The sequence below is a fragment of the Athene cunicularia genome (assembly GCF_003259725.1).
Source record: "Athene cunicularia isolate RWA chromosome Z unlocalized genomic scaffold, athCun1 chrZ_part2, whole genome shotgun sequence".
NCBI classification, from domain to species: Eukaryota; Metazoa; Chordata; class Aves; order Strigiformes; family Strigidae; genus Athene; species Athene cunicularia.
The window spans coordinates 11,906,341-11,923,275 of NW_020799143.1; the positions used below are offsets into that span (position 1 = coordinate 11,906,341).

The window sequence follows — 16,935 nt, forward strand, 5'->3', positions numbered from 1 at the left end:
ATATATATATATATATATATATATATAAAAATATATATATTAAAAACTATGTTACAGTTTCAGTTTGTGTCAGGAGTATCTTTTTGAAGTTAATCTTTGCTTAAACCCTGCTCACTGCATTTTGATTCACTTCATGGAGCAGTCTAGGATCAATCCCAACAGGTAATGGGTGTTCGGTCCACAGGACCAGACTAGGACTAGCTGTTAAGGTTAAAAGCTGTTGAAAGCTTGTAGTGCAGATGTCAGATCTCCAGTGCTGGGTGTCAGTCTACATAGGCATTTCTGCCAGTGCACACTGCTTCCTGATGCAGATGTGGCCTCTACTGCCTTTACATCTGTCTGTTGCTTCCTCAGAGTTTGCTGCTCCTTCCCTCACTCCTTAAGTCTTACCTGTTTCCATATCTGAAACTCAGTTCATCCACAACCTGAATTCAGGCTCACTCATGTTCAGCCTCCACCCTGCCTTGCTTGCATCCAAGATTTCCATCTGAGTGCTCTCCTGTGGTGTTAAGCTGTGACAGAAACTGATCTGGTGTGCACACACAAGTCACAGCTTCTTGTTTTGTGTTACTGCCAGAATACTTTCCTTGTGAAGTAAGTATCTGTTTATGGCCTTTCCCATTCTGTGTAGAAACTGAATGCCATTATTCTATTTTGAAGCAGTCCACACCATTGCACCTGTCCAGATATCCTGAGACTAACCTAATTTTTTTTGTAAGCCACTTTTCACTGAGAACACCATTTGACTATTTCATCAACTGCTGTCTCTGCAACTGTTCATATGTCATATCATGAGTGTGTGGTAGTGTCAGAGCTGAAGTGTAGCAGGGTATCTCAGAAAATTCTGAGAAGTCCAACTCAAAGAGCTTCCTTTCTTCCTTGAATATACTGTATATATTGCTTCAGTTGTACAGGAAGTACTGTATATTATTTCTTAGTAGCTTGTCCACACTGAAAAATGCTATCTTCTTGCAGTGTGCTTTTTGTACATACTAAACAATGGCAGACATTGGAATTTTGTGTCAAAATCAGGTTGGCTTTTTAAATTGTCCGTATATGTAGCAAGTGTTCATATAACTACATTAAGGAAAGTCCATGTACAAGTGCCTGTATGTTAAAATGGTGCTTCTGTCAACTTCACTGATAATGTAATTTCGGAAGTTGTATCTGTGTTTAAGAACTAATATGTTTCAGTATACTGTAACATTTAGACTTATTGTCACATACACAGAATCACATACACAGTATCAACTAGGTTGGAAAGGACCTTGAAGATCATCCAGTCCAACCGTTAACCCAACAATGACAGTTCCTAACTACACCATATCCCTCAGCACTATGTCGACCCGACTCTTAAACACCTCCAGGGATGGGGACTCCACCACCTCCCTGGGCAGCCCATTCCAACGCCTAACAACCCCTTCTGGAAAGAAATGCTTCATAATATCCAGTCTAAACCTTCCCTGGTGTAACTTGAGGCCATTCCTTCTTGTCCTATCACTTGTTACTTGCTTAAAGAGACTCATCCCCAGATCTCTGCAACCTCCTTTCAGGTAGCTGTAGAGGGCGATGAGGTCTCCCCTCAGCCTCCTCTTCTCCAGACTAAACACCCCCAGTTCCCTCAGCCGCTCCCCATACGACCTGTGCTCCAGACCCTGCACCAGCTCCGTTGCCCTTCTCTGGACACGCTCGAGTCATTCAATGTCCTTTTTGGAGTGAGGGGCCCAAAACTGAACACAGGAATCGAGGGGCTGCCTCCCCAGTGCCGAGTACAGGGGTCAGATCCCTTCCCTGTCCCTGCTGGCCATGTTATTGCTGACACAAGCCAGGATGCCATTGGCCTTCTTGGCCCCCTGGGCACACTGCTGGCTCCTGTTCAGCGGCTGTCAATCAACACCCCCAGGTCCCTCTCTGACTGGCAGCTCTCCAGCCACTCCTCCCCAAGCCTGTAGCACTGCTGGGGGTTGTTGTGGCCCAAGGGCAGCTCCCGGCATTTGGCCTTATGGAAACTCCTCCAGTTGGGCTCAGCCCATGGCTCCAGCCTGTCCAGGTCTCTCTGCAGAGCCTCCCTACCCTCGAGCACATCAACACTCCCACCCAACTTGGTGTCATCTGCAAACTGACTGAGGGTGCACTCGATCCCCTCGTCTAGATCATCAATAAAGATGTTAAACAGGAGTGGCCCCAACACCAAGCCCTGGGGGACACCACTCGTGACTGGCCGCCCACTGGATTTAACTCCGTTCACCACAACTCTCTGGGCCCAGCCATCCAGACAGTTTTTTACCCAGCAAAGTGTGTGCCCATCCAAGCCACGAGCAGCCAGTTTTGTCAGGAGAATGATGTGAGAAACAGTGTCAAATGCCTTGCTAAAGTCAAGGTAGACAACATCCACAGCCTTTCCCTCATCCAATAAGCATGTCACCCTGTCATAGAAGGAGATCATGTTTGTCAGGCAGGACCTGCCTTTCATAAACCCATGCTGACTGGGCCTGAGCATCTGGTTGTCCCACATGTGCTGTGTGATGGTACTCAGGATGAGCTGCTCCATCAGCTTTCCAGGCACCAAAGCAAGGTGACAGGCCTGTAATTTCCCGGATTATCCTTCCGACCCTTCTTATAGATGGGCGTCACATTGGCCAATTTCCAACCTGTCAGGACCTCCCCGGTCAGCCAGGACTGCTGGTAAACGATGGAAAGTGGCTTGGCGAGCACCCCAGCCATCTCCTTCAGCACCCTCGGGTGTATCCTATTTTAATACAACAGTTAATGTTATGCAAAAAAACTTGCCTCTTGCAGCTCTTACATTTTCAAACAAATGCTTCTGCATTAAAGCTTGTTTTCTTTAAGCAGGTAAAAGCTCAGCAGAGATACAAGAGAAATCCTCGGCCTTTCTGAGCTACATGCACTTTACAGTATTAGCAAGTATTAGCTGCATTTCTATTTGTCTGTTGTACAAGTAGTACTCTCTGTGTATTACCCAGGCTTACAGCACCAAATCCCAAGTTCTTTCCAGGTGACTCATTTCTGGCTACAAACTCTGTCTCTGCTGTTTGTTAATGCCATTTCATCTCTCTGGAGCTCTTTTTCTGATAACAAGCAGTGCTAGATTTCTATGGTTGCTAGCAGTATGTGTTCACTGTGCTGCACAACACAAAGTGTGACTGTATCAAAGCACCCAACTTGAAATTTCTTGGAATGTAACCTTTATATCCAATTTAGGCAATGGATTTATCAGCAGAATAGCAAGTGAACTCTGGCATCTGAGGAGCAGCTATTCTGTGGTATTTTGGCGGCTTTTTAAGTCTCTCTTCTATTCCTATTGTATGCTTCAAATATAAATGCAAAAGTCACTTATCCCTCCCCAGCAGAAGCTCACACAAACACAAAACATACAGTTTTCATTACTTTACTTAACTACTTAAGTACATTTTTTATTTGGTTTTGCTAATTGTCCGGGAAGAATGCTTAGAAAATACTTAACACAGTAATAGAATCAGAGGAAAAACTAAAAGGCATCACCTGTTGACATGTATGTTTTAGCTTTTTAGGATATGTTTCAAACTGTTTTGTTGGGTGTTCTTTAACAACATCTGTTCCATGTGTGTGTGAGGTCATTAATATAAGCTATGTAAATAATTTTACAAAACATTAGTGAAAAAATAGCTTTCTATAGTGTGTTAAAGCTTAGTTAATGCAGTTTTAAAGAAGTATTAACTTGAAATTATTGAATACTGACCTGTTAATGACAGCTTGTTATTAACAGTTGTTATCTCTTGGCCATGCTGTAGCTGGTGTTTGATGTATTGGAATAAATTATTTGCATAGAATAGGAATTTTACAGTATTCTTTAAGAAGACCTTAGTGTTAGAGACTATCCAAGAGAGATTCAGGCATGTCATGATGGAAGACCGTATGGATATTTGTCATGAGCTGGTCCTTTGTGAATTCTTTTGTGTGTGGTTTTGACAGTAGAAAGTTTGACACAGTGCTTCAAGTATATTACTTCATTCCGTTCTTAGGATTTTGCTTCTGAAGCTACAGTTTTCTTTTTTTATTTTTTTTCCCTTTAACGGCATCTGGATTTAGTTACTGGATACTGCCTCACCAGTGGAAAAGAGGAAGTACAGGATTTTGAATAATGCAGATGCACTGCTGTAGGAAAATCAAAGCATACTGTTTTAATCCTGTCTGATGAGTGTACACTGCATTGTTTTGTAGACCAAATGATTCATAGCTTTGCTGATATCTCTGTGGGTTTTTGTGTTTTGGATTATGTCTGAAAAGCTTAATTAAAAAGAAAAAATCTATAAACTGGTCCAGCAGAGTTGCAGTAGAAACATGGAAGGACCCAGACAAATGGAAGCTTTTTCACTGTAGCCTATTGTCCTGGTTCAACTAGAATAGGGTTAAGTTTCCCCAGCAGAGAGAGAGGGGGAAGGGATCTCCAGCTGGGTTATTCATACCATGCTGGTGTCAGGTCCAGGGGCGGGAAACATTAATTTTACTTTCTCTTTGGCTTTTTGGTGGCGGGACCCCACACGTAGGCTTTGTTCTGTGACCATTTGTGGTATTTCTCTGTATATTGTTTGTCTTGTTCACTGCTATTGCTGTTTATTGTTGTTATCATCACTACTGTTGTTGTTCAGATTGTTTATCACACTGTTGTATTCAATTTCTTCTTATTTTAACCCGGGTTTGTGCCTCACTGCCAGCCCGACCAGCTGAGGGTGGGGGAGGGGCAACAGCAACGTGCTCTCCGGTCCCGGCAGGGCCTAAACCAACACACTGCACAAATTTATAAATTTTGTTTAAAAATATATCTTCCTTTTGGCTTAGTATTTTATATGTTTATTTTAGTTTTATTGTTGCACACTTGCATACCATTGTTCTTCTTGCCACTGTTTCTCAGCACTTTTGAACTCTGTAATAAATTAAGCCTTCTGTAGTAAACAAGTGACTTGAAGGTATTAATATAAATCTTAAAGTCGTATTTTTATTTTCTTTTCTGTCTTTTTCCACAAAAATAGATAATATACCTGAGAGAATCTCCAGAAGATGTGTACAGGCTTATATTGGCTGGAAGCATTTCGTATCTTCCTTTCAGGTAAGTAAAAAATTATTAGAATTTTCTGTACCTTGATATTTTGAAGAAGAATGTAGCATTTATCAGTACTAATTTGGGTTGGAGGTTTTTTCTGAAGTTTTAACATGTTAACATATTCACTGCCTGAGCTTCAAGTGTAGACTGCTGAAAAGGGGTGTTAGCAGCCTATGCTGAGTATATAGATAAGCGTTGACTGGAAAGCTCTCTCTGGCTTCCAGGATGGTGGTTTCAGGATTCTTTCTTCTCTGGGATCACTAGCTGGGAACAGGCTGTACACTGGTCAGCAAGTGGTGAGCAATCACATTGTGCATTACTCATTTGTATTTTCTGTTATTACTATTATTATTATCATTATTATTTTAATTTTATTTCAGTTATTAAATTGTTTTTATCTCAACCTACAAGTCTCCTTACCTTACACCTCCAACTCTTTCCCCCATTCTCTGGGGGTGGGGGAGGGTGAGCAAATGGCTGCATGGTGTTTCACTGCCAGATGGGTTTAAACCATGACACTCAGAGTGAAAAACTGTTTCCTGATGTTCAGAGGGAACGTCCTATGTTTCAGTTTATGCCCACTGTCTCTGGTCTTGTCACTGAGCACCACTGAAAAGAGCCTGGCCCTATCTTCTTTGCACCTTCCCTTCAGGTATTTATATACATAGATAAGGTCCCCCCTGGCTGAACAGTTCCAGCTACTTCAGCCTTTCCTTCTATGTGAGATGCTCCAGTACCTTAATCATCTTTGTGGCTTTTTGGCACATACCTCTCATTTTTGTCCTTACCTCTTTTGCATTGAGGAGCCCAGAACTGGGCACAGTACTGCAGGTGTGACCTCACTAGTGCTGAGGAGAGGTGAAGATTCACCACCCTTGACTTGCTGGCAATACTTTTCTCATACATCCAGCCTACCATTAGCTTTCTTTGTCACAGGGCACATTGCTGACTCATGTTCAACTTGGTGTTCACCACGACCTCCAGGTTCTTTTCTGCAAAGCTGTTTTCCAGCTGGGCAGCCCCTGGCCTATACTGGTGTCTGAGGTTGTTCCTCTGCAAGTGCAGGACTTTATACTCCTCCTTGTTGAACTTCATGAGGCTTCTGTTAGCCCATATCTCCAGTCTGTCAAGGTTCTTCTGAGTGGCAGCGCAACCCTTTGGCTTACCAGCCGTTTCTCCCAGTTCTGTATCATCAGCAAACTCTCTACACCATTAATGAAGATGTTGAACGGGATAAAACACAGTATTGACCCCTGGAGTACTCTGCTAGTTGCTGGCCTCCAACCAGACGTTGTGCCACTGACCACCACTCTTTTGAGTCCAGCCATTCAGTCAGTTTTCAATTCATCTGTCTGCTCCACCAGCCCACACATCACTAGCTTGTTTATGAGGATCTTACAGAGACAATGTTGAAGGCCTTACTGAAGTTCAGATAGACAACATCCACTGTTCTCCCCTCATCTACCAGGCCAGTCATTTCATTGTAGAAGTTCATCATATTGGTCAAGCATGATTTTGCATTGGTGCATCCATGCTGACTACTTCTTATGATTATTTTGATGTTTTCAAGATTAGCTGTTTTATCACTTCTGTGGGGGTTGAGATGATGCTGACTGACCTGTAGTTCTGTGGGGATTCCTTCTTGCCCTTCTTGAAGTTGAGGGTGATACTTTCCTCCAGTCTTCAGGCATTTGTCCCAGTTGCCATGATCAATCAGAGATTATTGAGAGTGTCATTGCAGTGACATCAAACAGCTCCCTCAGTATTTATGGGTGCACCCCATCAGGGCCCATGGACCTAGGTATGTCCTGTTTGCAGAAGTATTCCCTAACCTGGTCCTTTTACACCAGGAGTACATCTTCCTCACTGCAGCCTTTCCCCCTGGTTTCTGGGACCTGGGATTCTTGAAGGCTGGTCTTCCTAGTAAAGACTGAGGCAAAGAAAGCATTCAGTAGCTCAGCCTTTTCCATGTCCTGTGTAACATGATCCCCTGTCTCACTGAACAGTCCACACCTTCCCTAGTCTTCCTTCTGTTGCCTGTGTACTTAAAGAAGCCGTTCATTTTTTCTTTGACATCCCTGGCCAGATTAAATTCCATTAGGGCTTTAACTTTCCTAACCTTGGAACTTTCCTAACTTTCCCTCATCTCTGGATACTCGGACAATGTCTCTCTCTGTATTCCTCCCAGGTTACCTGTCCTTGCTTTCACCCTCTGTATGCTACCTTTTTGTGTTTGGGTTTAGCCAGGAGCTCTTTGTTCATTCACGCAGGCCTCCTGGCATTTTTGCCTGCTTCATATTCATTGGGATGAACTGCTCTTGAACTTGAAGTGGGTGATCATTGAATATTAACCAGCTTTCTTGGGCCACTCTTCCCTCCAAGGCCTTATCCCATGAGAGTCTTCCAAGTAGATCTTTGAAGAGGCCAAAGTCTGCTCTTCTGAAGTCCAGGGTTGTCAGCTTGATTTTCACCCTCCTCTCTGCCCTCAGGATTCTGAGCTTCATCATCTCATAGTCACTGTATCTGAGGCTGCCTTTGACTCTCACATCCCCAGTGAGCTCCTCCTTGTTGGTGAGTATGAGGTCCAGCAGAGCACTGACCTTATTGGCTTCTGTATCACTTGGAGAAGGAAGTTGTCACCAGTTCATTGCAGGAACCTCCTGGATTGCTTATGTCCTGCTGTGTTGTCTCTTCAACAGATATTGGACTGGTTCAAGTTCCCCCTGAGGATCAGGACCTGCAGATGTGAGGCTTCTCCCATCTGTCTGTAGAGGGCCTGATCCACTTGTTCTTCCTGGTCAGGTGGCCTAACAGACTTCCACTGCAATGTCACCTTTACCTGTCCTCTCTTTTACCTGAGTGGTGTTCTGATATTTACTTCTTCTGGTGCTTTTTTTCCCCCACCTTTCACATTGATTCATTACAAAGGAAATGGATACAGACAAATTGCAGAGGCAGCCATCCAGGTTCTCCAGAAGTTCTTCCTCCTCTCAGATGAAATTTGAACATGTTATTTTTTTTACTTTTTTAAAACTGTAATGATTCTCTGCTGATGAGGGATGCATGGTCTCAGAAGAAGGTGTTCTGCTAAGACATAATATTCTTTGACGTAGATTCATTTTAAATTTATTTTTGATTTTAGTATTCCTGTAGAGTGCTTATTCTGCAGTGCTTATGGAAACTAATAGTGGTCACATACTAAGAACATGCCATTCTTGGGTCTACAGAATTTAAAAAATTGTATTTAATGAAAACTATTTTCTCCTCATGTTTAAGCATAAACTATTTTATGCTTCTTAAGGAAAGTACTTTAATATATCTTCACAAATGTGTGTCTTGATAGTTATAGTAAGAAAATGCTGTTCACATATACATAGAATGTACATGCACAGCATCTTTTTTAAATGTAGTTTGAAGAAAAAATTTGCAGTGCATTAAAATTTGACTTACTTGAAAGTGTACTTCAGATTAAAGTATTCTAAGAGTGTATGTTAATATGATACTAATTTAGGGATTAGCTTTTGCCACAAGGAGTTTGTGTTGTCTGTTCTGTGTTGACATGAACACTGAAAAATGCCAGTTCAGTGTCCATATCAGAAATCGAATACATCAGCTTCACTGAAACTATAACTGGAATAATCTTACTCTTGGATTATCTGTTAACATAACTTATTTTATGTTTTGATATTATTGTAAGTTGCAAGGTGGGGAAAACGGAAGTAATCAATTGATGTAATTATTTCATTATAATAGTAATTATCTTGAAGCAATTTTTTAAAGGTGTTTGAGAGAACTATCTTTAGTTGCTTTCACTTTTATTAAAATGGGATAATTTTACCATTTTGGTCATCATATTTTATAGGGATGCTTCCTTTGGTACTTGCAGCTTTCATCTGACATTGCTGGACTGTTTTTATGCAATAAACAAGGTCAGTAAAACAGTATTTTTTGTATTGCAAAACTTCAACTAAATATTGCCCAGCAGAAAAAGAAGAATTAGGAACCTAGGATCCAGTTAGAGTTATGCAGTAGCAGATTTTCCAATTTATTATGCATTGTAACAAAACTTCTATGTACCTCATTCATAGAAGCCAACTGATACATGATCAACTAGTGAAGATTTTTAAAAGGGCATCTTTCAGGGCAGTAAGTCACACCTCTAATTCCTCAGGGTTGTGTGATAAGTTTATCGTATGCCCCCCTGATGTTACATTTTAGGCTGAATATATCCTTTGAAAGTGCTTTTAAATTGGTTAGTGATAGTTTTTAGGCATTTGCAGCATGTGGTAATGACTTCAGGTTTTGCTTTAGTAATACAAATAGAACAGGAGGCAGGTACTTTTTTTTAGACTACAGATTATCATAATCTAGTGTTCTATAGCAATACAGTGGTGAAGTAACATGGCATTGAAGGACAGGGGAGTTTATATGCATTCTTTTTAGTCTGTGTGAGTAGTGCAATGGGGAATTCTGCAGCTCTCCACCTTGCTACTGTTTTGTATATGAGTATCTGCCAAATACTGGTGGTTTTACTCATTAAGACAGCTTCTTGAAGATTTGTGATTTTCAGTTTTTTGGGATGTTTTGACATTGGCTGCTTGTATGCCAGGAGTGGTGAACTGCTATTATTCTTAGTACCACTGAACAGCAAGGAAAATTGCTGAAAATTATGCAGTGAAAGAGGAGATTAGAATGTAGTGTTTTAAATACCTGGAGATATTTTCTCTGTTTGTGCTTCCTGATTTAACAAGTGGGTCAACTGCCAGTTACCCAGATACTTACATTTTTTATACAGTATTAAATAAAATAGTGGATAATTACAGTACATCAGAGCCCACACTAGTGTGTGCTTAGGACTGTGTATCTGCAAACAATTTGAAATCGGTGAAGATACTGTCATCGTATTGAGATCAAATAGCATTCATGCACAAAAATATTTGCAATCCTTGATTTCAGACTTTAGATTGTACACATAATTTCAACAGATAATTTTTTCCAGTTATTTTTCTCTTTTTAATATTGTACACCTAGCAGTAATAAAAAGACTGAATGCTTCTGTAGTCTGGAATTTTGTAGTGATTTGATGAAAGAAGAAAAGAGTGGATTTGCTTGTCTGACTTCACTTACATTAAAATTTACAAACCTGTTTTAAACCAAGACTGAGTTGGTCTGTATTTTTGTTAAATATATGAAGAAATCTCTCTGAAAGAGTAGAACAGGTATTAACAGAATTTCAGTAGCCTAGAAGAGTGATAAACTGTCATTATTGAAAAGGTGCTGTCTTTATTAAAAGCTGTATTTTGAATTTTAGGCTTTTCGGTATGGTTTCCTGGATTTCAATACATTTGATGTAAATGAATATGAGCATTATGAAGTAAGTGTTCAGTATCAAACTTCTGATTTGTTTGCTGTTATTAGTGATGATTGTTTATAATACATGTTACTTTTTTTTCTAGTATTAGATTCCATTTCTGTTTTGTCTCCTTAAACTTAGATTGTTAGATAAAGATGTGTGGTCAGACAGAGAATATTAAAATTCAAATTTAAGCATAGTCAGCCTCAAACATGGGGGGGGAAGGCAGAAACAAAAATGGAAATAAATGTTTTTTTCCATTATTGTTAAAGCCATGGAAGATGACTGGGAAGTGGGAATTTGGCCACCTTTTAGAGGTCATGCATATGCTTGAGCAATCTTGATGAGAAATTCAAGGGCATACAAGTCCAAGTCTAACTGAATTCTGGAGAGCAATTGAACTACGTATCTGTGAACACATGGCAAAGGTATAATAGCACTCTTTGAGGTAAAGAATGAAGTAGGGCTGGGAAACTCCAGGCCCATAAAATTCACTTAGGGGCGTGGGAAATTAATGTGACAATGAAGGACTGTAATTCTTGGCTATATGGAGTCTCCGAAATGCAAAGCTGCCAGTTATCTCAAAAGAAAAAATTGTATTCTTAGAATCGAAAAAAATCATGATTTAAATAGTGAACAGAGATAAGGCCAAGTTCATAATCTAGAAACCTATTAAAAATTGAAAGTTGTCCTTCATCTGAAGGGCATCAGTTGTGTTGTTCTAAAACTCTAATTTAGGAAGAGAACACAGGCAAGAAAAGTGAGGTTGAGAGCATCTGTCATCCTCCCAATGGAACAGAAAACAGGAGATTAACATAACTTCAAATGTACATCATTTCTATCTAGCATGTATTTTGAAACAATAAGGAAAAGCCTGAAAATACAGGGATAATGATAAACCAAGCATTTTCTCTTGACAGAGAGCAGAAAATGGAGATTTTAACTGGATAATACCAAACAAATTCATTGCCTTCAGTGGACCTCATTCAAGAAGTAAAATTGAAAATGGTATGCTTAAAGAAGGAGGTGGGGGACACAAGCCCACTGCTTTCTTAGTTGATTGTTATCAGTAAGAACAAGCTTTAAAAATTGTTCCTCAAACAGTGTGTTTTTTCCTTGGCTCTTTTTCTTTTATAAGAACCCTGGCAGTAAAATTTTAATGCTTGGTTTAATTGTATCTGACCTAGGTGATTATGTTAAAATTCCATTTTCAGTTAGTCTATTTCTTTATGTTGAACATGAATTCTATTTTGAAAGTGTTTTCATCTCTTGTTTTTGCCTCTTTGTTTATTTCTGCATTTTGAGCCTTACTCTATTCTCTTTTTTTATCTTATTTTTTCAAATAGGCTATCCCCACCATGCCCCAGAGGCTTATTTCCCATACTTCAGGAAACATAAGGTCACCACTATAATACGCCTCAACAAAAAACTGTACGATGCCAAACGATTTACAGATGCCGGATTTGAGCATTTTGACCTCTTCTTTGCTGATGGAAGCACACCTGGTGATACTATAGTTAAAACATTTCTAAATATTTGTGAAAATGCTGAAGGTGTTATAGCTGTTCATTGCAAAGGTATAGTATAAACACAATTTATATTACAAGTGATGCTTATAGTTACAGTTCCTGAGGTATTTTGTGCTTTGATACCATTATATCTATTACTAATATCTGTGCTAAACTGCAGCTTTTCCATACAGGTTCTTGCTATACTTCTGTTCTGTTCTTCATCTTGTGGTTTTTTCAAATTCCAGAAAAATCTTCCCAGCTGTTTTCAAGAATGAGGCTGGGAAAAGTGATCTTGCCAATATTAACAGCTCTTTCTGCTAGACAGTGTTACCACTTCCAAAGGATGCTTTTGAGCAGGAATTTGAAGTCTTGGCAAGGTTTACAAGTGTTTATGAAAACACATGGTTAAGTATACCAAGTGATAGACTTCTAAAAATGCCAGTGGAGCTTTTTGAGGAGATTCTTCATGAAGTATGAATGTTCTTCCAGAACCACAGACATCTTTATCCCTCAGAAACCCTTTATACTAGCTACATTGGGCATGCTCTGAATATCTGTTCCTCCAGAGTTAGACTGACAAGAAAAAGATACTTAGAGCATGCCCAGTGCAGCTAGTATAAATATAGTTTTCTGTGGTTCTAGAGGGACTGTGTTTCCCTTCCCACACCATCTTTAAGAGTCTATCAGACATTTGTTCTCCACAAACTTCGCATCACTCGCGTACCTGCTAATGCTGTGATTGAAGGAGAAAGTCCTTTTCTTAACCCATTTGCCTGGGACCTTCAAAGAGTGAGTTTTTATTCGTGGATCTGCATCCATTTGCTGCATTTTTAACAGGATTATACTGCGAAGTGGAATAATTGGTAAAAACAGCATCTTGACTGTTAGGAAGCCAGTGCATATTCTTACTCTCCACTGAGGTGATAAATTTGGGCATAACACTTAATAGATTATGCCCGAATATTGAGTATCAGTGATACAAATGCTTTGTTTTCATTCAGATTAAGATGTTCTTTGACATTTATCATACTAATGGTGCCTAGACTACCTTATGTTCCTTAACTTGCTCTTCCTCTTGAAAAAAAGTAGAATGCTGTAGCCTGTTGTTGAAACTGGGCAAGGAAAGTGCTGTGTGATTGTCTTGGCTATTGGGCCATACTAAAGATTTTATACTGATGTTGATCAGTTGATTGTTAAATGAGGAGGTGATGTGTGGTTTGACATTTACAGCAAGTGATGGAGGAGAGGACCCACATAGCTGGAGCTGTCCTTTTTTCCTTTTCATGTTACCCAAGGTAAACAGAACTGTTTTGAGGGCCATTGAAAACAAGGTTCCTCATTCTGAAGTACTTTTTGCCTGTGTTGGCTAGTACTTAGATTTGCTTATTGCAAAATTTGTCTTCCTTGGGAACAAAAGTAAAAGATCGGTTAGAGGAGGGGCTGGAAGGGCAACTGGTTTTAGTGCAATGTATGATCGATTTGCAAGAAGGTGCTTTGAGAATTTGGAACAAAGCCAGCTGGTTTATTGCATGCATAAAAACATTCTCATACATATATACATATTCATAGATAGATAAGTGAATATAGAGTTACAGATATTTGTAAAGTCACTGCCTTTGAAAGGTTGCCTACTCAAAAAACGTGAACAATGTGTTAGTAACCTTGTACATGGAAAAAAAAATCAAAAGGTAAGTTGTGCTTGCCAAGTTTGATCAATAAGAGGTTTGTTTAATGAACTAAGCAAGTAACTATTTGTCCAAGTAACAATGTCTGTAGCTACAGCAGATTCCAGATGAAGATGGGTATATAAAAAAGCCATTCTTTTATCTTACACAGCTGGTCTTGGACGAACTGGTACACTTATTGCCTGTTATATTATGAAGCATTATCGGATGACAGCTGCTGAAACTATTGCCTGGATTAGAATAAATAGACCTGGTTCAGTGATTGGACCACAACAACATTTCCTGATGGAGTAAGTAGATTGACTATAAATGATTTAAAAAATAGATCTAGATGTCTTCTTCTTTTTTTGTACACTTAATAATCTTTGCTGTTAATTTGTTGTGTTTGGGGCTTTTTTTTTTTTTTTTTTTCCGTGCAAAGTTGAGAGGAAACCGTAAAATTGCTGTAACAAGAATTCTGTCAGGAGTAGATGATATTTCGATCAATGACAGAAGAGACAGGAGAACCATCCAAAAGGACATTGAGCTGGTAAACACCTGAATATTGTGTTCTTGTAAAAGTTGTAACTGCTGTTGAGAATCTCTCAGGTTCTGAACAAGCCTGTGGGTGCACTAAAACTCTGTTAGTCACATTCTTTGTCTGTTTGCCCTTTCTATATCAAGGGGTATGAGGGGGAAAAAGAAATATGGACAGAAAGTATGAAAAATGAACTGCAGTACACAGGTGAAGTAGGAACATCCTTATCATACTTTAGTGTTTAGTAATTAGGTAAATATTAGAACAAAAAAGGTACTTATGATTTGCAATCAAAACCACTGTGATTTTGTTTTGGATTATCTGTTACTTCACTGTGTTGTTTAAAGGAAAGAGATGAAAGGGGTTTTGCTATTTTTAGTTTCTAAGTAATTGCAACTTCTATAATACCTTTTGATGCTCCCTTTTTTAAAAAATGGTAGTGCTTTTTTAAAATGGCAAGTGGAGGGAAATGCTGTACTTGACTGAAGATTGTACTGTACCTAAGCAAAGACTTGATAATACATTTCTGCTGTTTTAAAGGCAGATAGCAATCTGATGCATGTAATTCATTACACCACTTAATGGTTTACAGCTCTAAGAGCAGCAAACAGGAAATGTGAAAGAACAGAATTGTATTTATGCAAGTGAATTTCCTTTGATTTTATGCTGGCAAACTTTCCTGTTGGGATAAATCTGACTTTAAGATTTAAGATAAGGTTAGTTCTTAAGTGTCTATCTATATTTTAATCTCGGTTTATCCCTTCCCCCCTCCAATTACTCAGTACAGCGATGAAGATGAAACAAACTGTGTAACTCAAGGTGATAAGCTTCGTGCACTGAAAAGTAGAAGGCAGGCAAAAACTCCAACTGCATCTCCTCTAACGTAAGTCGGTTTCTGAATGTAAGAATTTCTGAATGCCAGAAATACTTTTATCTTCTTCTTTATGCATACTTTGCTCTGACCCCAGAAGTCTGTTGCCAAGACTGCTTTCACTTCTTTAAAACAAGCACAAGATTCACCATTTCTCTGAAAGCTTGGTGCACGCTAAGGAGGCAGGAGAACCTGGTTGAAGAACTGCATTACTCAGTTTCTAGTGTTCTGCATTGTTTCTGATTCCAGTAGTCTGCTCTTTACAAGTTCCCATATTCCTGAATGTTTTACTTCTAGTTTCATCACAAACATTCTCTTGTCTTTCCTGTGGTAGTATAAAAATGGAAGAATGTGACTCTGTGTGGTGGTGTTTGATTGGCTGAAATAAGGTACGCGCTGTTTTTTGAAGTAAAGTCAGCTGCCTAAAAAGAAGAGTTGAAAGAAGAATCTTTAGCTTCCTTTCGTTTCCTCTTCCTTGGAAAGAACTTTCCCTAAATCCTGTGGGCTTTGAGTTAATGGCTGGTAGATCTGGAAGGCAGAGAGCAGCACTATTTCAGTGCATTTCTGTCAGGGAACGTGGTATGCTAGTCTCTTTATTTTAGACAAGTACCAGAACACCACCTGTAAAAGAAAGTTTATAGTCACTTTTGCATCTGTTGTAGCTTGTAGCAACTCTAGGTAGACAAACTTTCTGTCTGCCCTTAAATAAACTGCAAGAGAATGCAAGACATACCTGGATCTCATTTGATTGCTAGGAAAGGAACGGTGACCTCTGTCAGATTTTTGCAAATAACAGTACCAGAGTCACGTACCAAAGGCAACTTAGCTTTTGTTATGCTGTCTTTCTGTAGGGGATGATGGCTGCTTTTTTTTGTTTTAAGTACAAATAGTGTCATCAGACTCTTAGAAAAAGTGAGAGGTATGTAGTAAGAATGTGCTGAAGGTAAAGGAAATATGTCTTTGGAAACCTTCATGCATTGGTTTGTATGAATTCTGCTTTTGTTTAAAAAAATTCTCTTTTATTCATGGTCATCATTTACACAGGCAATCATATAAGCAGATTTAGAACAAAGCCTGCACCCAACCAACATTTAAAATCCCCAAAACACATCACCTCAATTACCTGAAATAGCACAGCAAAAACCAGCTACCCTGCACATTAGTTTCTTAGTTTCCACTTCATAATATGTTTTCATAAAAGGCACTTTTAAGTCATGTAATAAACATTGTGAAAGATGTCTTTTATTCTATGCTCCATAGAATGAATGTAGACTCTATAATCTATTCAACCATTGTCTTAATATGCAGAAAGCTTATCAGCTATTAAAATACTATTCCATTCATGAAGCATTCTGCAACATGACTGCTCTAATTAAAACTAGTTAGCCTGTACTTCCATAGAATTAAAATAACTGATCTAGAGCTAGTTGGGTTTTATAGTATGCATTGTGGCACATGGAGTTGGAATTTCTCTTCTCCTGTTCCCCTGAGTTATTTGTATGGTCTGCAGCTTGTGCTGAAATAGTTTGGTGAAAAAATGAATGTATAACTTCTTACATTCTTTGTGTTACTATTATTAAACCAAAATATTGCTAGGAATATTTAGCTGCCCTACATGAGTCAGAAGTCTTCCCTACTAGAAAAGATGTAAGTCTTTTTCCTTTTTAGTTCAGACTGTTAAAAATAATTAATCTTGCAGTAAAATTGATAAGTTTTATTTAAGCAAACAAAAAGAAGCTTTAAATCCTCTATGTAATTCTCTTTCACAGAAAAAATTTAAAAAGGCAAAATAAGAGCACCAGAGGCTGGGACAATTACAGTCTTTAAGAGTTAGTGGCATTGCTTATGTTTACCTCACAAGGGATTTGTGTATAACATTTGTTATGCCTCGATGAAT

At 39.1% G+C, this 16,935-nt stretch overlaps 1 protein-coding gene across 1 annotated transcript in view; it reads left to right on the forward strand.

The window, feature by feature from the left end:
* The window catches only part of CDC14B (cell division cycle 14B), a 59,888-nt gene that overhangs the window by 17,581 nt on the left and 25,372 nt on the right, over positions 1-16,935 (forward strand). The window contains 8 exon segments of the mRNA XM_026866035.1: positions 5,031-5,107; positions 8,964-9,030; positions 10,413-10,475; positions 11,375-11,462; positions 11,801-12,031; positions 13,802-13,958; positions 14,044-14,179; positions 14,950-15,050. Coding sequence (XP_026721836.1) covers positions 5,031-5,107; positions 8,964-9,030; positions 10,413-10,475; positions 11,375-11,462; positions 11,801-12,031; positions 13,802-13,958; positions 14,044-14,179; positions 14,950-15,050 — 920 coding nt within the window.